This window comes from Ranitomeya variabilis, chromosome 1 (assembly GCF_051348905.1).
Source record: "Ranitomeya variabilis isolate aRanVar5 chromosome 1, aRanVar5.hap1, whole genome shotgun sequence".
Taxonomy (NCBI): domain Eukaryota; kingdom Metazoa; phylum Chordata; class Amphibia; order Anura; family Dendrobatidae; genus Ranitomeya; species Ranitomeya variabilis.
Genome location: NC_135232.1, coordinates 584,710,819 through 584,734,095, shown reverse-complemented (window position 1 = coordinate 584,734,095; position 23,277 = coordinate 584,710,819). Strand labels below are relative to the sequence as shown.

Here is a 23,277-nt window from a genome sequence, read left to right as displayed (position 1 = left end):
GGCAGCATGATGGTTTGGGCCTGCTTTTCTTCAGCAGGGACAGGTAAGATGGTTAAAATTGGTGGGAAGATGGATGGAGCCAAATACAGGACCATTCTTGATGAAAACCTGTTGGAGTCTGCAAAAGACCTGAGACTGGGATGGAGATTTGTCTTCCAACAAGAGAATGATCCCAAACATTAGAAAGGCCAAGTCAAAGTCCAGACCTCAATTCAATCGAGAATCTGTGGAAAGAGCTGAAAACTGCTGTTCACAAACGATCTCCATCAAACCTCACTGAGCTCGAGCTGTTTGCCAAGGAAGAATGGGCAAGAATTTCAGTCTCTCGATGTACAAAACTGATAGAGACATACCCCAAGCGACTTGCAGCTGTAATCGCAGCAAAAGGTGGCGCAATGAAGTATTAAATTAAAGGGCCGCATAATATTGCACACCCCACTTTTCAGTTTTTGAATTTCCACAAAAATTTAAAATAACCAATAAATGTCGCTCAACTTCACAACTGTGTTCCACTTGTTGTTGATTCTTCTCCAAAAATTTACATTTGGTAACTTTATGTTTGAGGCATGATATGTGGGAAAAGGTTAAAGTTCCAGGGGGCCGAATACTTTCGCAAGGCACTGTATGTTCCACTAGTGGCCTAATGGTTAAAGCACAGCTTAGGAAGGCAGGAAATACACATATGTGTGTCCCTCCTGCATCTTTTTCCCTCAGATCCATAAACTGGAAATGTTGTGCCATGTTTCCTTGGTTTCCTTGGTTAGCTATACTGAAGAGAAGCAGGAGATTCGAATATACTGCAAAAATGGCTAAAAGATAGCTTAGAAAAACATGAAATACACAGATGTGCGCCTCTTCTGAACCTAAGTTATCTTTGAACCATGTAACCTAAGACAGCTCTCGTCATGATACTCTATTCAAGACGTAATATGGCTTTGTGATACCTGATGCTCCAAATCGGGAGCCGGTGAGGTCACGTCTACAGATAGCTTCTGGCTTGCATGTGCGAGGAGCAGGCATCGATTCAACAGAATAGGACAGCTGCTCAATATTTGCCTCTCCACATCGGAAAGTGAGTGGATTTGCACCAGTCTAATTCTAAAGAGTAGAACAGATAGGCTGTATCAGGAAGATACTGTTGACGTGACTTCACCGGCCCTGCTTGCCTCCCGATGCCGAGCATACCGTACTCCAGTTGTGGTCTACTGATATGTGCGTGCATGTGAGTTGAAGATATTAGAGGATGTGACATCTGGAAATGAGCATGGCCAGGTTATCCCAGTAGGCTCCTCTGAATCGTCAAGAACGGAGACCTTCTTTGTTATCTCACCCCTTTTACCAATCATCTAAAAGTAAGAGTGCCCACCACGAAACCCCAAAAATCCCAAATAAGCACCAAATGCATGTACATGTAGCACGTGATTGTCTCTGTAAGCTTTTGCCTTTTCTTGGTGTAACTTTTCCATCTTCCCCTATCCAGATGACAACTGCCGCGATCGATATCACAACTGCGCCGTGGTGGTGCAAGCTCGGCTCTGTGTCTACGCCTATTACAAACAAGCGTGCTGTTCTTCCTGCGCCCATTCCCTGCAACGAAGGACGTCTGAGAAGCGATAGCAAGCAGGTCGCCGGCCCCACATCCCCCACCACCTCACCAGATTTTATATTTTATATATGCAGGAGAGACAGTATTTATTACCTCTTTAGCTCCACGTCCGGGATCGGCTCTTGCCGAGGTTGAAATTTCCCAACGGAGAAGTGACTAAAGACTGAATTGTATATTTGCTTTTTAAATGTTTACCTCTCGCTCACGTGGGGAGAGAAGAGTTATTTTTTTGCTTTCCCGATTCTTTTTTTACGGTGCTACATAATAATTGATATACCGCCACCTGCATTTACCGCAACTGTGACTTCTGGGAAACTGATCATGCCATGGGATGTTGGCACCATATAGGAATCATGAAAAAGGGCAAGGCTACTTAATGACAAGGCTGCTTTCTCCCAAGAAAAGTGCCACACCAGTCCATAGGTCGGGCTTGGCATTGCAATGAAGGGAACGGGGCTTAGCTGCAATGCCACAACCAACCTGTAGACAGGGGTGGTGCTATTTTCGTAAGAAAGTGAGCAGGTTTCTGTTCTCCTTTACTGTTTCTGCAGTAAGGGGTGAGAAACTGTCACCCAAGACCCCTTTTTATATGGGGCTACATACAGATTTTTGTAACATGACTGCAGGAGCCTCAATTATCTTTATAGCCCAGGCCAGAAAATAAAATTGTACAGGTTTAATAGGAACTGTACTTTCAACAAACTTTGAAAAAAACAATATAGGAACTTTGTAATATATTTTAGCAAAAAAAATCTGCTTCTTTCTCTACTTATGAGCCACCTCTTCCTGTCCCCTGCTTTCTGGACTCATCATCTACACTGGGGAAAAAAAAAGCTTGTTAAAGGCAAGGCGGCACAGTGAGATGTCCGGTTACAGCTCATATTATACTCTTGAGAGAGAGAAAATGGGCATACGGAGACACAGACATTAAATTGTTACCTTGTTCCGGTGCTGGAGTCACATCTATACTGCTTAGTACTTCTGTACAATTTCCTTTATGCTGCTTCTGTCTAGAAAAAAGAGCAGGAATATGTGTGCTGTGTATGAGAGACATCATTGTAGCTAGTCTCTTCTCACAAGCACAGAGTAAATTGCAAATAAAAAGAGAGAGAGCCTGCAGAGGGGAAAACGCCAGCTGCAAGTCATATAATGGCCTGAAGTAATGTTACTCCATATGACAGCTTAGTCTGTACTTGAAAGTACAGTTTCCTTCTAAGAAAAACATGGCTGCTTTCCTTCATAAATACTTTATTGACTCTGAGCTATAATTCCAGACACAACCAATCACCAAGAATGGCTCTGTTTCTGGAAGACAAAAGGCCATGATTTTGTAGCCCGGAACTAGCCCTTTAAATTCTTATTTTTGAGTTTGATCCGCCATATCGTACTGTTATTATCACAAGTGTTTTCTGTAGATTTTAATTTTACCCCATTGTAATTTATAGAGTTCCCGCCTGACTGCCAATGTCTTCCTAGATACTAAGTAGTAAATAATGGCATCCTCTTTAGTGCAGTGACCCCCATTTATAATGATGGTGAATTGCATAGAAAAAATGTCTGCCTCCACCTCATGTGGGCAATAGGTGCGTGTCCTATGATCAGGGATTTATTCATGGTGCTTTTATCCCCTTCCCCTCCAACTTACTGTAAGTTTCCATACATTTCAGGACAATTACTGTGAATGTCGGACAATCACTGTCACAAATTTACTGTCACTGTTGCAAAGGGAGCGACCAATGACAGGCCAACACTCCTGCACTTACATGATCACCAACAGTTGCCAGCAACTGCATGCAGAACAGCAGGCTGGAGGCCACTTTCTTAGTGGAATGTAAGAAGTGATGTAAAATGATGGCATTTCATAAACAAATCCATTATTAGCCTTAAAGGAAAAGACAATGTGTGGCAGAAGACTCACTAATTATACAGAGCCAGGTTAAGCTATGAATAGTCCTGGACAACCCTTTTAAAAGGACCCATTACTTGTGATTAATATGTAATTTTTGTATCTGGTGTTAATTCTGCTGTTTTCCTGAATCCGGCGCTGTTTCTCTTTTGTTTCTGCGCCTCTCCGTTCCTGAGATATGGCCTCCTCTTCCCTGTATATAAATCTAGTCTTGATAGTAAAGTGGGCGTGGTTCATAGCTCTTCTCTGTGGGCGTTGTCTTGTTTACCACACCCACTGTGCTAACAAGAGTAGATTTATATCCAGAGAATAAAGGGCGATATCTCAGGAATGGAGAGTCATAGGAACAAAAGAAAAACAGCAGCATTTACAGCAGGTAAAAAAATGGCACATTTTTGGCAAGTAAAAGGCCTCCTTTAAACAATGAAGATCCCCTTTAAGATCTCCACTCACTACACGAGAAATGTAGTACTACATGGCACTATTACAAGCGAATGGAATATAGCACATGGTCACAATGTCCTCCAGAGCTGTAATCACTATTCGCAGCAGCTCTTTTCTCCAGAAACTCCCCCGCTTTTTGGCATCCATATGTCCTAATAGGCCAGAGTATCTTCTGAATCACCCAAAAACCTTTAAAAAATAAGAAAATTGGTTGGACATTAGTCATTTCAATAGTCTACAGGATATTCATGGAAACTGGTCACTTTAACTTGAAATCTCACAACCTAAAATTTAATTTTTTACTCTTTTGCTTAAGGTTCTTTTGTAAAATTTCCACCGTCACTGTTTAGTCTATTTTGGGGAAAAATCTTATGAAACCATTGCTAAGTATTTCTTCTCTATGCTGAGATCCATATTTCAGCTGTTACATCATTATAAGCCGTGTCCATTGTTTTCTTGTACATTTTTTAATTTATTTTTTAAGAAAAAAGATTATATGTTTTTGTTTCTCATGGAAAGAGATTGTAAAGAAAAAATATTAAATTTTCTTGAAAATTTGTTTTATTCTCAGATTTATTTGTTCATTATGATTAAATATTTCTGGTCTATAATGTATGTGATGGAATTTATTAATTGTAATGCAAATATATTTCCAGTCTTGTGAATAGCTATGTTCACACTGGACTTAAAAATCTGCATGAGATACGGATTTAATATTGATTTTGCTGCACATTTTACCCTATGTTCTCTTGAAAATATACCTTTAAAGACTATGGTTACTTTTAGTTAATAAAATTAGGTTTCAGCTGATATCTAGTTTGACCATCTGATATGCAGTTTGCAGTCTGATCCAAGTTTTGGATTTTTTCTTATAGGAGTGTCTCTCCCAGTAATATAGGCTGGAAGTGAAGTCTATGTGTATCCAGGGTACTGCTTCTATCCTGCACTTATTTATTCCTTTTCTATAGCCTGTATTTTCTGCCCTCTCTGAGTCTCTAAATGCTTTATCCCCTCTCCAGTGGAACTTTATGAATACCTCCCTCCCTGCTGCTATCTCTAACACTGAGAGAAGGGGATGGGAAAACCAAGATGTTAGAATTGAGCAGGAACTCTGGCCTATATGTATCAGTTCAATGTCGCTGTCAGCCTGTTCCAACCGATAAACACTGGGCACTGATGGGTAGCCATGATATTCATGGGTCTGCTGAAGAACCCCATGCCCGTCATGACAGTATTCCTATGAAAGCCAGCCTGTGGCTGGTGTTCATAGGAGACTGTGATTTTCCTATATACAGCAATACTGTGGTGTTACTGTGTATAGTACAATCGATCCAACTATTGCTGATTCAAGTCCCCTAAGGGGACAAACAAGTACAGGAATATGTTAAGAAGGAAAAATCAAAGTCAAAATCACTCTCCTTTTACCCCATTAAAAATAAATTAAATAATACACAAAGTCGTATCAAAATCTAAAATTTATTAATACAATCAGTAAATTGTATAACAAGAAAAATTAGCAAATTTCCAGAATTACATTTTAGAGCCAGAACAGCACCTAAAAAATGCAATAACAGGCGACCAAAGCATCGTATCTACCTCAAAATGGTGTCAATAAAAATGACAGCTCGAGGCGCAAAAAATAAGCCCCCACACAGCCCATACCCTGAAAACTGAAAACAAGAGGGGTCTTAGAAAAAGGCGACAAAGGCAAATTTTTTTTTTTAAGCGAAGTTTTGATTTTTTTTTTATCCTTTTAAATTAAAGAAATATACTTTCATGTTTGGCATCTGCGTACTCATGCTGACCTGGAGAATCATAGTGTTGGGTCATTTTTACCATATAGTGAACATTGTAAAAACTAAATCCCCAAAAAAACTGCAAAATTGCGCTGATTTTTGCAATTTTGCTCCATTTTTTTACATTTTTCATTTAATCACGTGATAAAATAGGCTTTTCATTCAAAAGTACAACTCGTCCCACAAAACAAAACTGGAAAAATGGAACAATGGAAAAATAAAGTCCCTCCAGTGAGAAGGGGGAAATTATACGGACGTTATGAAGTGACATCATCATGTCACCAGACGTGCAGGCGCGTCTCCTTCTCTTTCAGGCCCGGTCACATTTGCGTCCTCTGCAATAATTACGCGTCTGGTTATATACAATATACAAGCTGGGGGCTGAAGACCAAAACTACAAACAGTCATAATTCATTTCCTGCCAGCAGATGGCGATGGCGCACTGTTTTAGCACACAAAGTGATGTAACTTTAAATCTTCGTAATGCAATTTGTCCACTGGATGGCAGTAGAGGAGAAGCTGCATTTCCAGAGTTTTGGAGGTTTTTATGGAGCGTTCCTTTAATTATGTATTAGAGAAAATTTCAATATTAACTATCCTGTTATCATATTAGGCTATGGCTGCAGCTATTTTTCTACTCTAGTTGGTTGCAAAACGTGCACGATGTACACAGACCCTTGCTTGCCTTCTTTCATTCTACTCAATCCGTTGCAGAATTAGGGGTAGTATTAAAGGGTTCACTTATTTTTTATTAAAACTGCAAATGTACTCTACATCTAATGTTTAACCTTAAAGTGCCCCTGTCAGCAGGATTGTGCTCAGTAACCTACAGACAGTGCCAGGTCGGCGCTGTTATACTGATTACAATGATGCCTGGTAATGAAATCCGTCTTGTGGTTGTTGTTTAATCTTTATTTTCAGTTTTGAGTTAATGATATGCTCGTGCCCCGGGGCGGCCTGTGGGGGGTCTTCATGTGGTGCTCTGATTAGGTATTCATAATGCAGACTGCTGACAGGACACTGAACCCTCACTGACCCGCCCACTAGTTTACATAATGAATATTATATATACATAATGAATATGTGCAGGGCCCCGGCTGGCTCCTGCCTGCAGAAGTTTTTTTTTTTTCAGTATGTATATATAATATTCACTAGATGGTGGGCCGATTCTAACGCATCGGGTATTCTAGAATATGCATGTCCACGTAGTATATTGCACAGCCCATGCAGTATATAGCCCAGCCACGAAGTATATTGCCCAGCCACGTAGTATATTGCCCAGCCACGTAGTATATTGCCCAGCCACGTAGTATATTGCCCAGCCACGTAGTATATTGCCCAGCCACGAAGTATATTGCCCAGCCACGTAGTATATTGCCCAGCCACGTAGTATATTGCCCAGCCACGTAGTATATTGCCCAGCCACGTAGTATATTGCCCAGCCACGTAGCATAATGCCCAGTCACGTAGTATATTGCCCAGCCACGTAGTATATTGCCCAGCCACGTAGTATATTGCCCAGCCACGTAGTATATTGCCCAGCTACGTAGTATATTGCCCAGCCACGTAGTATATTGCCCAGCTACGTAGTATATTGCCCAGCCACGTAGTATATTGCACAGCGACAGAGTATTTTGCCCAGCCACATAGTATATTGCAGAGGGACAGAGTATTTTGCCCAGCCACGTAGTATATTGCTCAGTCATGTAGTATATTGCCCAGCCACGTAGTATATTGCCCAGCCACGTAGCATATTGCCCAGTCACGTAGTATATTGCCCAGCCACGTAGTATATTGCCCAGCCACGTACTATATTGCACAGCGACAGAGTATTTTGCCCAGCCATGTATTATATTGCCCAGCTACGTAGTATATTGCCCAGCCACGTAGTATATTGCCCAGCCATGTAGTATATAGCACAGGCCACAGAGTATACTGCCCAGCCACGTAGTATATTGCCCAGCCACGTAGTATATTGCATAGCGACGTAGTATACAGCACAGAGCCACGTAGTATACAGACTTAAAATAAAAAATAAACATATACTCACCTTCCAAAGGCCCCTTGAAGTCCTGGCCCAGTGTGCGGTGCACGCGGCGGCTTCCGGTCCCAGGGTTGGTATGAGCACAGGACCTGTGATGACGTCGCGGTCACATGACCGTGACGTCATGGCAGGTCCTTGTCGCATACCATCCTTAGCACTGGAACCTGCCGCTTGCATGGAGCGGTCACCGGAGCATCGCGAGGAGCGGGAAAGGCGGCGGAAGGTGAGTAATGATTTTTTATTTTTTTATTATTTTTAACATTAGATCTTTTTACTATTGATGTTGCATAGGCAGCATCAATAGTAAAAATTTGGTCACACAGGGTTAATAGCAGCGTTAATGGAGTGCGTTACACCGCGGCATAACGCGGTCCATTTGCGCTGCCATTAACCCTGTGTGAGCGCTGACTGGAGGGGATAATGGAGCGGGCACTGACTGCGGGGAGGAAGGAGTGGCCATTTTGGCGCCGGACTGTGCCCGTCGCTGATTGGTCGTGGCTGTTTTGCCATGACCAATCAGCGAGTTGGATTTCCGTGACAGACAGAGGCCGCGACCAATGAATATCCGAGACAGACGGAAGTACCCCTTAGACAATTATATAGTAGATTATGGGGGTGGGTCAGTGAGGGATCAGTGACCTGTCAGCAGTCTGCATTCTGAATATCTCATCAGAGCTCCACATAAAGACCCCCCCACAGGCCGCCCAGGTGAACCAGCGTATCATTAACTCAAAACTGGCATACATATATGCAAGGTCACTACTATGTAGGATAATCCATGAATTTCTGACAATTACGGTTCTGACTTCTGGGATCACTACCGATTCTATGAACTTGTCAACAATTTAGTGCTACTCCCAGCCACCCATTTGTGCAGAGAACTGATCCATCCACTCAAATGGTCTTCAACCCACGGAATAGGACATATTAATTAATTGACAGATTGTCTGACTCAGGGCCAACACACAGGCAATTGCTGTGGCTCTGAATAAACAGAGGTCCCACTCGCAGTCAGCAGGGGTGTAACTACAGAGGTCACAGCTGCGACGGTCTGGGACTGGCAGGTAAGGGGTCCGCCGGCACCAGTGCAAACTTCAGCTGGATGTTCATCATCGGATGCACATTCAGTTGAAGTGTACTGCAGCACACAGACCCATCGGGTTCATGTGTAGCAATACACGCTGCTGGCCAATCAGAGACTGTGCATTATACTACATGGATGACTATGGGTTGTGCATTATACTATATGAATGAATATGGGCTGTGCATTACACTATATGGATGATTATGGGCTGTGCATTACACTAAATGCAGGACTATCAGCTGTGCATTATACTACATAGATGACTATGGGCTGTGCATTACACTAATGGAGGACTGTGCATTATACTACATAGATAACTATGGGTTGTGCATTATACTACATGGATAACTATGGGCTGTGCATTAAACTATATGGATGATTACGGGCTGTACACTATGCTACATAAATGACTATGGTAGGCAACAAAACCTGAGAAATGGATAAACAGGGGACCCAGACAAGAAGATAGGTAATATTTAAAAATTAAATTTTATTATAATATAATATAGTAAGCAATAATCCACATGATAAAAAATATATATATACAAAATGCGCACGTATGCTGGACCAAAAACCATATAAATATATATAGGCAAAATGATTAAAGGTTGAACAACCCCAAAGGTAAAATAAATATAATATATTTCATAAAAGTCATGTACTGTGTTAAGAACAAAGGTGGGGGAAGGGGAAAGGATAAAATGTGAATTCTAAAGGAAAAAATCCAAATATAAGAAAGTGAGGACTAAAATTAGCCTCAAAAAAGTGCACAGTGCCAAATAGTAGTACGTGCGCCCCGACGCGCGTTTCGGAACGAGTCCTTCGTCGGGGCGCACGTACTACTGGACCTATTAACCCCTGAAAGGTATATACTCATTTACTGTGTTAGCAATTTTGCTTTGTTTACATGCACTTGCTCACCTTATGTCTTGTAGAGTGTAAGGATTTATTCTGGGGCTGGTAGACCCTCACCTTACATCGTATCATTTATTAACTATTTGGCACTGTGCACTTTTTTTGAGGCTAATTTTAGTCCTCACTTTCTTATATTTGGATTTTTTCCTTTAGAATTCACATTTTATCCTTTCCCCTTCCCCCACCTTTGTTCTTAACACAGTACATGACTTTTATGAAATATATTATATTTATTTTACCTTTGGGGTTGTTCAACCTTTAATCATTTTGCCTATATATATTTATATGGTTTTTGGTCCAGCATACGTGCGCATTTTGTATATATATATTTTTTATCATGTGGATTATTGCATACTATATTATATTATAATAAAATTTAATTTTTAAATATTACCTATCTTCTTGTCTGGGTCCCCTGTTTATCCATTGCTCAGGTTTTGTTGCCTTACATATACGTTGAGTGGGTTCCACTTTTTTCTCTTCTCTCACTGGCACGACAAAGGATATATACACACATATATATATATATATATATATATATTTATAAGTTATTTATATTTGTGCCGTTTTGAGTGTTTTCTTTAATAAATGACTATGGGTTGTGCATTATACTATATGAATGACTAAGGGCTGTGCATTACACAATATGGAGGACTATAGGCTGCACATTATACTACATGGATGACTATGGGCTGTGCATTATACTATATGGAGGACTATGGGCTGTATATTACACTACATAGATGACTATGATGACTATGGAGTGTGCAGTACACTATATGGATGGCTATGGGCTGTGGGTTATACTATATGGAGGACTATGTGCTGAGCATTATACTATATGGATGATTATGGTTTGTGCATTATATCACATGGAAGTCTGTGAGCTGTGTATTATACTATATTGAGGACTATGGGCTGTGCATTATACAACATGGATGACTATGGGCTGTACATTATACTACACGGATGACTATGGGCTGTGCATTACACTAATGGAGGACAGTGCATTCTACTACATAGATGACTATGTGTTGTGCATCATACTATATGAATGATTGTGGGCTGTGCATTACACTATATGGATGATTATGGGTTGTGCATTACACTATATGCAGGACTATCAGCTGTGCATTATACTACATAGATGACTATGGGCTGTGCATTACAATGTATGAATGACTATGGGCTGTGCATTAAACTATATGGATGACTATGGGCTGAGCATTATCCTACATAGATGACTATGGGCTGTGCATTACAATGTATGAATGACTATGGGCTGTGCATTAAACTATATGGATGACTATGGGCTGAGCATTATCCTACATGTATGACTATGGGCTGCGCATTATCCTACATGTTAGGGCATGTTAGGTTAGGCTATGGGTTGAACTAGATGGACTTACAGTCTTCCTTCAACCTTAATAACTATGTAACTATATGTACATGGGTGACTATTGGCTGCGCATTATCCTACATGGGTGACTATGGGCTGTGCATTATACTATATGAATGACTATGGGATGTACATTATACTCTATGTATGGTATTGTCGAATTTACAATAGCCATCACTCATGTAATGTAAGAAGTAAGTGAATTTTTTGGCATTGTACTATACCTAGATTTCTTATCTGTGCTTCATGAATCGTGGTGTGTGTTAAACTGACCCACTGAGACTCTATCGCCAGGGGCACACGAAAACCTAGAGCCGGCTCTGGTGTTGCTTGTCACTTGCAGAGGTCAGAATCCCAACAGTCTTAAAATGATGGCATCAATTAGCAAAATGTGACAATACCTATTTTAGGATCTCAGACCATGATTTTTTTAAAGGTGCGAATAATATCCATAAAGGTCAGTTTTATACAATATCAGGCTTTGGGCAGCAAGTTAAAGCGGTTGTCCTGTTTCAAAGATTTTTCCACAATAGGCTCAGGAATGTAAAAAAAACAAACAGAGCTCTTACCCTCACCCTCCCAAGGTCCACCACTGCCTTTACTTACTGCTCCAGTCTTTGTTGATTGGCTGCAGAGGTGGCATTACGTCAATAGTGCTGCAACCGATCACTTGAAGATGTAGACAGACAGCACAAGCCACTGAGCTCAGTCCTTCTTTGCAGCAATGAGAGGCCGGTCTTGACCCTTCAAGGATAAGAGCTCAGTTTGTTATTCGTTACGCCCCTGAATCTACGGGGGAACAATCTTTGGAACTGGACCACACTATATGGGCACTATGTAGCGGTGCTGTGCCCTTTTGCTCAACTGGGTCCCCAGTGGCCAATAACCCCCATTGTTAATGTGCTACGTGTTGGTTAACTCGTTGCTCATAGTCTATAAAGAATGCACTGAATTTCTGACAACCCCCCAAGAAGCAGGTTTTGACCCATCAGCAGGCGATGAGTGGCCACGTTGGCATATCTACGGTGTGTATGGAGGATGATGGCATATTTTCGGAATATCTCATGTACATATGAAGTTGTGATCTAGGTGCTACAAGGCCACGACAGAAAGAAGTCAAATCCGTCCAATGAACGAGTCAATATTCACCATAAACAACAGTTGTCGGGTGGGAGCTTGCTGAATAAGGGTTTACATGGAGAAAACAGCTTATGTTGTGTTCTCGCAGCCTTGTTACTGCTTGTTTAGAAGATCATGAGTGTGAGGCGTGATACGAGCGATGCCAAGAATTCACAGCACGGACATTATTAGTCATGACAGTCACAATTTGCCCAAAAAACAACTTGTTGTTAGTGCAGGGTTAGTAAATACCTTGTCACATAAACAGGTCATATTCAGGTGGGTATAACACATAGGCCCTGGTCAACGGTGGAGAGCCGCCAAGATCATTTCCAAATCTTTTTTGCCACCACAAAATGAGCAATGAGAGTCTAAAATGTATTATGTAATTTCATACTATGCATAGGAGATCAATCGGGACTTCAAAAAATTATAAAAATATATTTTAAAGGGGACCTGTCACTTGTCAATACAATATATATATATACATTTACCTGGTGTAAATGCCGCTATTCTTCTGAATCCAGCAATATTTTTGTCTTGTTCCTGTGCCTCTCCGTTCCCAAGATATGGCCTCCTCTTCCCTGTATATAATTCTAGTCTTGTTTGGCAACTGGGAGTGTACATCAACTGTTCTCTCTGGGCGTATTTGTGAAAACCACGCCCCTGTGGCTAACAATAATAGATTTGTATAAAGGGAAGAAGATGCCATATCTAAGGAATCAAGAGGTCCCGGAGCCAAATAAAAACATCGCCGGATTTAGGAGAGCAGCAGCATTTACAAATTATACATTTATGGCAAGTGACAGAGCGTATTTAAAGGAGCAAAACAGTGGAAACAAGCACTATGGCCAGCAAGTGGCAGAGATTGACGAGGGAGGAGTAAATGGGACAGAAACAGGTAAGTTCTTCAAATATAAGGCAAATCAGTGTCTGGTTTATACTTATGAAGGACGTGGTTGCGCTGTATGTAGGTGGTACAGATGGCTGTCATATAGGGTTGGTTGGTGTATTCCTGACATCTTATCTTTGGAATCTGGAACCAAATATATGGATCCAGAACTTGCAGTTTCTTCCAAACATTTGACTCCTCAACTCTAATGTGTTTCAAATTCGAGGAGATCTTGTTCTCTGCACAGAAAACCTTGAAACTCGTTGTAGACTGCGATCTACACAGCTACACTTGTTAGTTAGTATGCTTCTTCATTACTGGATGACCTTGATAAAAAGCGACCAACCCAAAACTTATTGTCTCACAGAGCCATAAGTTCCGAAGGTGGTGGACACCCTAGAGGTGTAGTTTGGATGGCGAAACATGGGGTGGCACTATAGCTCTGAATGCACTTATTAAAGTAGGACACAAAAATGTGTTTTGTCTGATAGGTATTATTATTGGATTGATAAAATTGGACTACATGATGATACAGAATTTCTTTTGCCAGAACATTTAGATCAGTTTATTCCAACTATATCATTCTCCCTCCGAGCAGATCTTATGATGGACCCTTTCCCAGCAATCATATGACCAGCCAGCGCCTGTTTTCGTCTTAGAAAAATCACACGAAAGAACATTTTGAGGAGTTTCTTCATTCCTCGTTCTTTGTGGTATGTGAGGAATGCCTCCCACAGAAACTCTGACAACAATAGGAACAAAGAGGCAAAAGGCAGCTTCCTTGAGAACCAGGGATCCTCTTTGAGGTTTTCTCACCACTGCATTGTCAATAAATACATAAAAAACCAAGGAACAAACATGAGACAAAACCTAGTTCAAAAAAACTATTCTAAGGTCAAAACAAAGCAGCAAGAAAGATATCGTGGAAATAGACTAGAATCTATAGACCTGAAACTATTGAACAGCAAACAACCCAAACAGACGATGGTCAAAGAATAGAGAAAATGTTGTATCAGTACCTACGAATTTCATGGAAAAGTCCTTTAAGGTAGAATGATCCTCAGAATGATACCACTCATGAGGAGTTTGACGTTCACATACAGGTGACCACGAGGCCAATGATTACTGTCTTCTCAGTAGCGTATAATAGACTTCCCATCAAAATGATTGAGTAACCGTTAGTGATTATGGAGGACTAAAATGCTCGAGTGCTCGGTCCTTGAATCGAGCAAGTCAGACGCTCGGACGGGCTCAACTCAAGTACCGAATATAATGGAAATCAACGCAAAACTCGAGCATTACTCCAGAAAACCCTAACAGGAGGGCTGAGGGGGCAGAAAAATCACTGAAATGGATGAAAACAACACGGGGAAGACACATGGACATATCTCTGACTCCCAGGTCGCTGCTGGGAACAATGTGGTCAGAGTATTAATCCACTTTTATGGACTGACAATAAAACAAAACCGAAGATAAAATGGATTTTACAGGAAAAAATGTTAGGAAACATTCTTTCCTTTCCTGTATAATGACTTGTATATAAGGCACAATGGCAGGCACTGTACTGCTTAAGGAGGGTGCCTCTGACTGCGGTGCCCCCCCACCCTATGGTTAATATGGCACGCTCCTGCTCCTTCCCACCCACTATTAGGTTAAGGGGGTGGTTATTAAATGATGGGGCCAATGAAAATGGGAAGTGTCTAGTACAGCCCCTACCTGGTGCTTAAAAGGGGGCATTGTGCCTTTTCTCATCCTCTTCCCCCTGTTCGGGTCCCGGAGGTGCTTGGCCCACCCCTCTTCCCACTTTTATGGTTGTGTTTTTATGATTGTTAAAATATGTTTTGTTTTTTCTAGTATTCAAGTCACAGCGGTAAATGAAAGAAAGGACACATGGTTACGGCTCGTCGGCTGAATTGCCTGTGAATATGCAACAGGGCATTTGGAGGCGATTGCGGTTTAGTAAATTTAAGTGCCTTTCTAATGGTTGAAATAAATAATTTGATAAAGCTGTGACCGACCTTCACCCATCACTTAGGCTAGTTTCACACTAGCGTTCAGCAGGATTGCGGATGGCAGCCTTCTTCCTCCGTTAAGCCCCGCCCACTGCTGCACCTCTTCCTTCAGCTCCGCCAACGTCTGCATGCATCCTGCGTACCCTATCTTTAATATTGGGTACGCAGACCATGCGGATGTATGCGGATGCCTCCGCATGCGTCATTTGACGCTGCACCAACCGCAACAAAATGCAACATGTTGCATTCGACGCAGTTCAGCGCAGCATCAAAACGCATACATCTGGATCGCCCTACCAGGGCAGCGGGGTATTCGGTACCGGGTCCGGTCTTAATGGGGATGTCACGGTGGCTGCGACCCAGTCCGTGGCCCTGGGCGCCCAATTAAAGGGAAAGGTCTTTAAGGGGATTTGTAATGTCTAAGTTCGTGACGCCACCTGTGGTGTTCGGGTCAGTTGGGACCGATGCTGCTTAAAGGGGTCCTCTGGGGTGATGTTGTTGCAGCAAGATGGTAACGCTTCCCACAGTTGAAGCGGGGTCCCCAGGGCTCCCAATTTGTGTGGCAAAGATGGTGTATGCCAACGAATAAGTGGAGGACACAGAGTTTGCAGTCTTTTACCTGGTTTACTGATAGTAGCAGTAGTAGTCCTCAGTCCAGGGTACCAAGTGCAGAGTAGCAGTGGTCCGGCAGGCTTGGAGGCAATAAGAGATCCATTTACCAGGTGAGGTTCGTAAGCCTTTCCTGCTAGCGCCGTTTAGTTGGTTAGGTCCCTGCTGCTTGAAGCTCACTGCAAGTTCCCTCTCTCCTGTCCTAAGACAGATGTCTGTACGATAGGCAGTTTGAGCCTGTTTATAGGACCTCTTAGATGACCCGGCTCTTAAGGTCACTGCTTCACCTCAGACTTGTTACAGGCAATTGACATATAGTGCTTTGCCCTCCGGTTCTGTCACGCATCCTGGAGAACAACACGACCTCGGGCTCCCGGTACCCGGCTTCCGCTGTTCCCCTCCTGAGCCCTTTCCTTCTCTGTGCTTCTTTCCTCTAAGCTCCTCCACAATTCAACTCTCCTCCTGCTTCTCTTTCCAGGGGTAACAGCTCCCTCGTGGCTGCTTGGCCCCCACGTCTGCTCCAGACGTCCTTCTGCTCTCCTGGAGACCAACTGTCTCCCTCCACTGTCTCCCTCAGACTGGCTAAGACTGACTGGCTCCTCCTCCAGACCAAGATACATAAAGTGTAAGGAAAATCCCCTGAATCCGGGTCCTGAGCTCCCCCTCCTGGCCTAGATTCAGATGTGTTGAATGTGAGTGCCTTACCTGATAGAGAGAATCTCCCTTGCCTCCAAGCATGATATCACCCTCCCAGAAAGGAAGACAATATCACTGCAACAACCGGTTACCTGGGGTGTTGCACTCCCCCCGTTAACTCCAGTACTCCCGGACTGGGAAAAAGAAAACATAAACAAACAGGCATTAATAAGACATGCAGAACATTTTTGAATGCTTAATAACAGGTATAACAAATTGATATTAACTGTGGCTTCCCTATTTGGGAGGAATTAATATTTGAACGTTACAAACATTTTAGAACCGATATATTAACTTTCAAAAATATATAAACATACTATCATAGACTGTGCAAAGCAATTACCCTCTAAGGGTACACTATCATCTCAACTAAAGTGCCTCACTTCATGTGTCCATCAACTACCTTTTCAGGTATACTATCTCACATATTGTTGTGAATTCCGTTCTCGGACTCCCTCCTGTGGTCATGAATGGTACTTTGGTTAGTTCTGCTCTTGGACTCCCTCTGGTGGCTTTGAGCGGAACTGCTGGTCACTGAGGTTGGCTTTGTCAGCTGCTCTCGTTTATTGCTGCTGGCTTCCCTATTTAACTTCACTCAGATCGTTACTTCATGCCAGCTGTCAATGTTTCAGTATTGGTTCAGATCTCTCTTGGACTTCTCTGAGGACCTGTCTACTCCAGCAGAAGCTAAGTCTTTGCTAGTTCATTTGTTGTTACTGCTTCCTGAATATATTTCTTAGTTCTGCTAATTTCCAGTCCAGCTTGCTATCATGATATTCCCTTGCTAGCTGGAAGCTCTGGGGGTGCAGAGTGGCACCTCCACACCGTGAGTCGGTGTGGGGAGTCTTTTTGCTTACTCTGCGTGTTTTTTTGTAGTCTTTTGTGCTGACCGCATAGTTCCCTTTCCTATCCTCTGACTATTCAGTGAAGTCTGGCCTCCTTTGCTAAACCTGTTTCATTCCTGTGTTTGTGACTTTCCTCTTAACTCACAGTCAATATATGTGGGGGGCTGCCTTTACCTTTGGGGAATTTCTCTGAGGCAAGGTTAGACTTCTATTTCTATCTTTAGGGGTAGTTAGCTCTTAGGCTGTGAAGAGGCGTCTAGGGAGAGTTAGGTACGCTCCACGGCTATTTCTAGTGTGTGTGATAGGAGTAGGGTTTGCGGTCAGCAGAGTTCCCACTTCCCAGAGCTAGTTCCGATTTTGAGTTTACCCATCAGGTCATTCCAGGTGCTCCTAACCACCAGGTCCATAACAGTACAGCTGGCCAGAAAGTGTTAATGCATCTCAAAAGAGGGATAAGAGAAGTTCTGAACCCATTTTTTTTTCTTTGCAGTGTGTTTTGTCTCTCTTTTCCCCTTAACCTCTGGGTGGTTCAGGACTCAGGTGTAGATATGGATATTCAAGGTCTGTCCTCTTGTGTGGATCATCTCACTGTAAGGGTACAAAGCATTCAAGATTATGTAGTTCAGAATCCGATGTTAGAGCCTAGAATTCCAATTCCTGATTTGTTTTCTGGGGATAGAACTAAGTTTCTGAATTTCAAAAATAATTGTAAACTGTTTCTTGCTTTGAAACCCCGCTCCTCTGGTGACCCCATTCAGCAAGTAAAAATTATTATTTCTTTGTTGCGTGGCGACCCTCAAGACTGGGCATTCTCCCTTGCGCCAGGAGATCCTGCATTGCTTAATGTAGATGCGTTTTTTCTGGCGCTTGGATTGCTTTATGATGAACCGAATTCAGTGGATCAGGCAGAGAAAATCTTGCTAGCTTTGTGTCAGGGTCAGGATGAAGCGGAGATATATTGTCAGAAGTTTAGAAAATGGTCTGTGCTTACTCAATGGAATGAGTGTGCCCTGGCAGCAATTTTTAGAAAGGGTCTTTCTGAAGCCCTTAAGGATGTTATGGTGGGATTCCCCACGCCTGCTGGTCTGAATGAATCAATGTCCTTGGCCATCCAAATTGATCGGCGTTTGCGTGAGCGCAAAATTGTGCACCATTTGGCGGTGTCCTCTGAGCAGAGGCCTGAGCTTATGCAATGTGATAGAACTTTGACCAGAACTGAACGGCAAGAACACAGACGTCAGAATAGACTGTGTTTTTACTGTGGTGACCCCACTCATGCTATCTCTGATTGTCCTAAGCGCACTAAGCGGTTCGCTAGGTCTGTCACCATTGGTACTGTACAGCCTAAATTTCTTTTGTCTGTTACTCTGATTTGCTCTTTGTCATCCTACTCGGTTATGGCATTTGTGGATTCAGGCGCTGCCCTGAATTTGATGGACTTGGAGTTTGCCAGGCACTGTGGTTTTTTCTTGGAGCCTTTGCAGTATCCTATTCCATTAAGGGGAATTGATGCCACGCCGTTGGCCAAGAATAAACCTCAGTACTGGACTCAGTTGACCATGTGCATGGCTCCTGCACATCAGGAAGATATTCGCTTTTTGGTGTTGCATAATTTGCATGATGTGGTCGTGTTGGGTTTGCCATGGCTACAGGTTCATAATCCAGTATTGGATTGGAAATCAATGTCTGTGTCTAGTTGGGGTTGTCAAGGGGTACATGGCGATGTTCCATTGGTGTCAATTTCTGCTTCCACTCCTTCTGAAGTCCCTGAGTTTCTGTCAGATTACCAGGATGTATTTGATGAGCCCAAATCCAGTGTCCTACCCCCTCATAGGGATTGTGATTGTGCTATAAATTTGATTCCTGGTAGTAAGTTTCCTAAAGGCCGACTTTTCAATTTATCTGTGCCAGAGCACGCCGCTATGCGGAGTTATATAAAGGAGTCCTTGGAGAAAGGGCATATTCGCCCGTCTTCATCACCGTTGGGAGCAGGGTTCTTTTTTGTGGCCAAGAAGGATGGTTCTCTGAGACCCTGTATAGATTACCGCCTTCTCAATAAAATCACGGTCAAATTTCAGTGCCCTTTGCCTCTGCTGTCTGATTTGTTTGCTCGGATTAAGGGGGCTAGTTGGTTCACCAAGATAGATCTTCGAGGGGCGTATAACCTTGTGCGTATTAAACAGGGCGATGAATGGAAAACAGCATTTAATACGCCCGAGGGCAATTTTGAGTACCTGGTAATGCCATTCGGGCTTTCAAATGCTCCATCTGTGTTTCAGTCCTTTATTCATGACATCTTCCGAAAGTATCTGGATAGATTCATGATTGTATATTTGGATGATATTTTGGTCTTTTCGGATGATTGGGAGTCTCATGTGAAACAGGTCAGAATGGTATTCCAGGTCCTTCGTGCTAATTCCTTGTTTGTGAAGGGGTCTAAATGTCTCTTCGGAGTTCAGAAGGTTTCCTTTTTGGGCTTCATTTTTTCCCCTTCTACTATCGAGATGGACCCTGTTAAAGTTCAGGCCATTTATGATTGGACTCAACCTACATCTGTGAAGAGCCTCCAGAAATTCCTGGGCTTTGCTAATTTTTACCGTCGCTTCATCGCTAATTTTTCTAGTGTGGTTAAACCTTTGACTGATTTGACAAAGAAAGGTGCTGATGTGGTGAATTGGTCCTCTGCGGCCGTTGAGGCTTTTCAGGAGCTGAAACATCATTTTTCTTCAGCCCCTGTGTTGCGTCAGCCAGATGTTTCGCTCCCTTTTCAGGTCGAGGTTGATGCTTCTGAGATTGGAGCAGGGGCTGTTTTGTCTCAAAGAAGTTCTGATGGCTCTGTGATGAAGCCATGTGCCTTCTTTTCTAGAAAGTTTTCGCCTGCTGAGCGTAATTATGATGTTGGCAATCGGGAGCTGCTAGCTATGAAGTGGGCATTCGAGGAGTGGCGACATTGGCTTGAGGGAGCCAAGCACCGCGTGGTGGTCTTGACGGATCACAAAAATCTGACTTATCTCGAGTCTGCCAAGCGGTTGAATCCTAGACAGGCTCGATGGTCCCTGTTTTTCTCCCGTTTCGATTTTGTGGTCTCATACCTTCCAGGTTCTAAGAATGTGAAGGCGGATGCCCTTTCTAGGAGTTTTGTGCCTGATTCTCCGGGAGTCCCTGAGCCGGCTGGTATTCTCAAAGAGGGGGTAATTCTGTCTGCCATCTCCCCTGATTTGCGGCGGGTGCAGCAGGAGTTTCAGGCTGATAGACCTGACCGTTGTCCAGCGGAGAAACTGTTTGTCCCTGATAGATGGACTAGCAGAGTTATTTCTGAGGTTCATTGCTCAGTGTTGGCTGGTCATCCTGGGATTTTTGGCACCAGAGATTTGGTGGCCTTCCTTGTCACGGGATGTGCGTTCTTTTGTGCAGTCCTGTGGGACTTGTGCTCGGGCTAAGCCCTGCTGTTCTCGTGCCAGTGGGTTGCTTTTGCCCTTGCCAGTCCCGAAAAGGCCTTGGACGCATGTTTCCATGGATTTTATTTCAGATCTTCCTGTCTCTCAAAGGATGTCTGTCATCTGGGTGGTTTGTGATCGCTTTTCTAAGATGGTCCATTTGGTACCCTTGCCTAAATTACCTTCCTCCTCTGATTTGGTGCCATTATTTTTTCAACATGTGGTTCGTTTGCATGGCATTCCGGAGAACATTGTGTCGGACAGAGGTTCCCAGTTTGTCTCTAGGTTTTGGCGGTCCTTTTGTGCTAAGATGGGCATTGATTTGTCATTTTCTTCGGCTTTCCATCCTCAAACAAATGGCCAAACCGAACGAACCAACCAGACTTTGGAAACCTATCTGAGATGCTTTGTTTCTGCTGATCAGGATGATTGGGTGACCTTCTTGCCATTGGCTGAGTTCGCCCTTAATAATCGGGCTAGTTCGGCTACTTTGGTTTCGCCTTTTTTTTGCAATTCTGGTTTTCATCCTCGTTTTTCTTCGGGGCAGGTTGAGCCTTCTGACTGTCCTGGTGTGGATTCTGTGGTGGACAGGTTGCAGCAAATTTGGACTCACGTAGTGGACAATCTGACGTTGTCCCAGGAGAAGGCTCAACGTTTTGCTAACCGCCGTCGTTGTGTTGGTCCCCGACTTTGTGTTGGGGATTAGGTTTGGTTGTCTTCTCTTTATGTTCCTATGAAGGTTTCTTCTCCTAAGTTTAAGCCTCGTTTCATTGGTCCTTATAAGATTCCTGAAATTCTCAACCCTGTGTCATTTCGTTTGGTCCTTCCAGCTTCTTTTCCATCCATAATGTGTTCCATAGGTCGTTGTTGCGGAGGTACGTGGCGCCTATGGTTCCCTCCGTTGATCCTCCTGCTCCGGTGTTGGTTGAGGGGGAGTTAGAGTATGTGGTGGAAAAAATTTTGGATTCTCGTATTTCGAGATGGAAGCTTCAGTACCTGGTTAAGTGGAAGGGCTATGGTCAGGAGGATAATTCCTGGGTTGTTGCCTCCGATGTCCACGCTACCGATTTAGTTCGTGCCTTTCATTTGGCTCGCCCTGATCGTCCTGGGGGCCCTGGTGAGGGTTCGGTGACCCCTCCTCAAGGGGGGGGTACTGTTGTGAATTCCATTCTCGGACTCCCTCCTGTGGTCATGAATGGTACTTTGGTTAGTTCTGCTCTTGGACTCCCTCTGGTGGCTTTGAGCGGAACTGCTGGTCACTGAGGATGGCTTTGTCAGCTGCTCTCGTTTATTGCTGCTGGCTTCCCTATTTAACTTCACTCAGATCGTTACTTCATGCCAGCTGTCAATGTTTCAGTATTGGTTCAGATCTCTCTTGGACTTCTCTGAGGACCTGTCTACTCCAGCAGAAGCTAAGTCTTTGCTAGTTCATTTGTTGTTACTGCTTCCTGAATATATTTCTTAGTTCTGCTAATTTCCAGTCCAGCTTGCTATCATGATATTCCCTTGCTAGCTGGAAGCTCTGGGGGTGCAGAGTGGCACCTCCACACCGTGAGTCGGTGTGGGGAGTCTTTTTGCTTACTCTGCGTGGTTTTTTGTAGTCTTTTGTGCGGACCGCATAGTTCCCTTTCCTATCCTCTGACTATTCAGTGAAGTCTGGCCTCCTTTGCTAAACCTGTTTCATTCCTGTGTTTGTGACTTTCCTCTTAACTCACAGTCAATATATGTGGGGGGCTGCCTTTACCTTTGGGGAATTTCTCTGAGGCAAGGTTAGGCTTCTATTTCTATCTTTAGGGGTAGTTAGCTCTTAGGCTGTGAAGAGGCGTCTAGGGAGAGTTAGGTACGCTCCACGGCTATTTCTAGTGTGTGTGATAGGAGTAGGGTTTGCGGTCTGCAGAGTTCCCACTTCCCAGAGCTAGTTCCGATTTTGAGTTTACCCATCAGGTCATTCCGGGTGCTCCTAACCACCAGGTCCATAACACATATATATTATTTTATTTCAAAAGTGCAAAACTCTATCAAATTCTCTAACATATCAAAATTAATTCTTAGGTAGTGCAATTGTATGATTCAAGTTAATATTCAAGTCTATCAATCACATTCTTGAACAGCAGCAGCGATGTGAGGGACCCGTTATGAACCCCCAATGTAGCTCTTGGGTGGGCTGCAAGGCATATCCAGACCCAGTGTTCTGCCACGCCAACGGGTTTTGCTTCAGGTCTCTATGTAAACATATCAACAATTAAAGAACAGTCTCCTTAAAACCAGTAGGAAGCACCTAAGGAGGCGCCAACTATTTACAGTACAGTTTGTGAACCATTCACTGTCCATGACCTCAATGTCTTTTCAAACAAATGATCCCTTTAAATGGAAATCTGGTCAGGTTTATCAAGCTTTTAATCTTCAGCAGTCTTTTAACTCTTTCAGCAGGTTAACTTTCAACTTTTTCACTATTCACAGTTACTTTGACATT

General features: G+C 43.1%; 1 protein-coding gene across 1 annotated transcript in view; it reads left to right on the top strand.

Moving 5' to 3' along the window:
* The window catches only part of ADAMTSL4 (ADAMTS like 4), a 182,186-nt gene extending 177,671 nt beyond the window's left edge, over positions 1-4,515 (top strand). The window contains exon 17 of the mRNA XM_077257769.1: positions 1,481-4,515. Within this exon, the coding sequence (XP_077113884.1) occupies positions 1,481-1,617 (137 nt within the window). The 3' untranslated portion in view covers positions 1,618-4,515. The remainder of the gene's footprint in view (positions 1-1,480) is intronic.
* Positions 4,516-23,277: the final 18,762 nt, after the last annotated feature.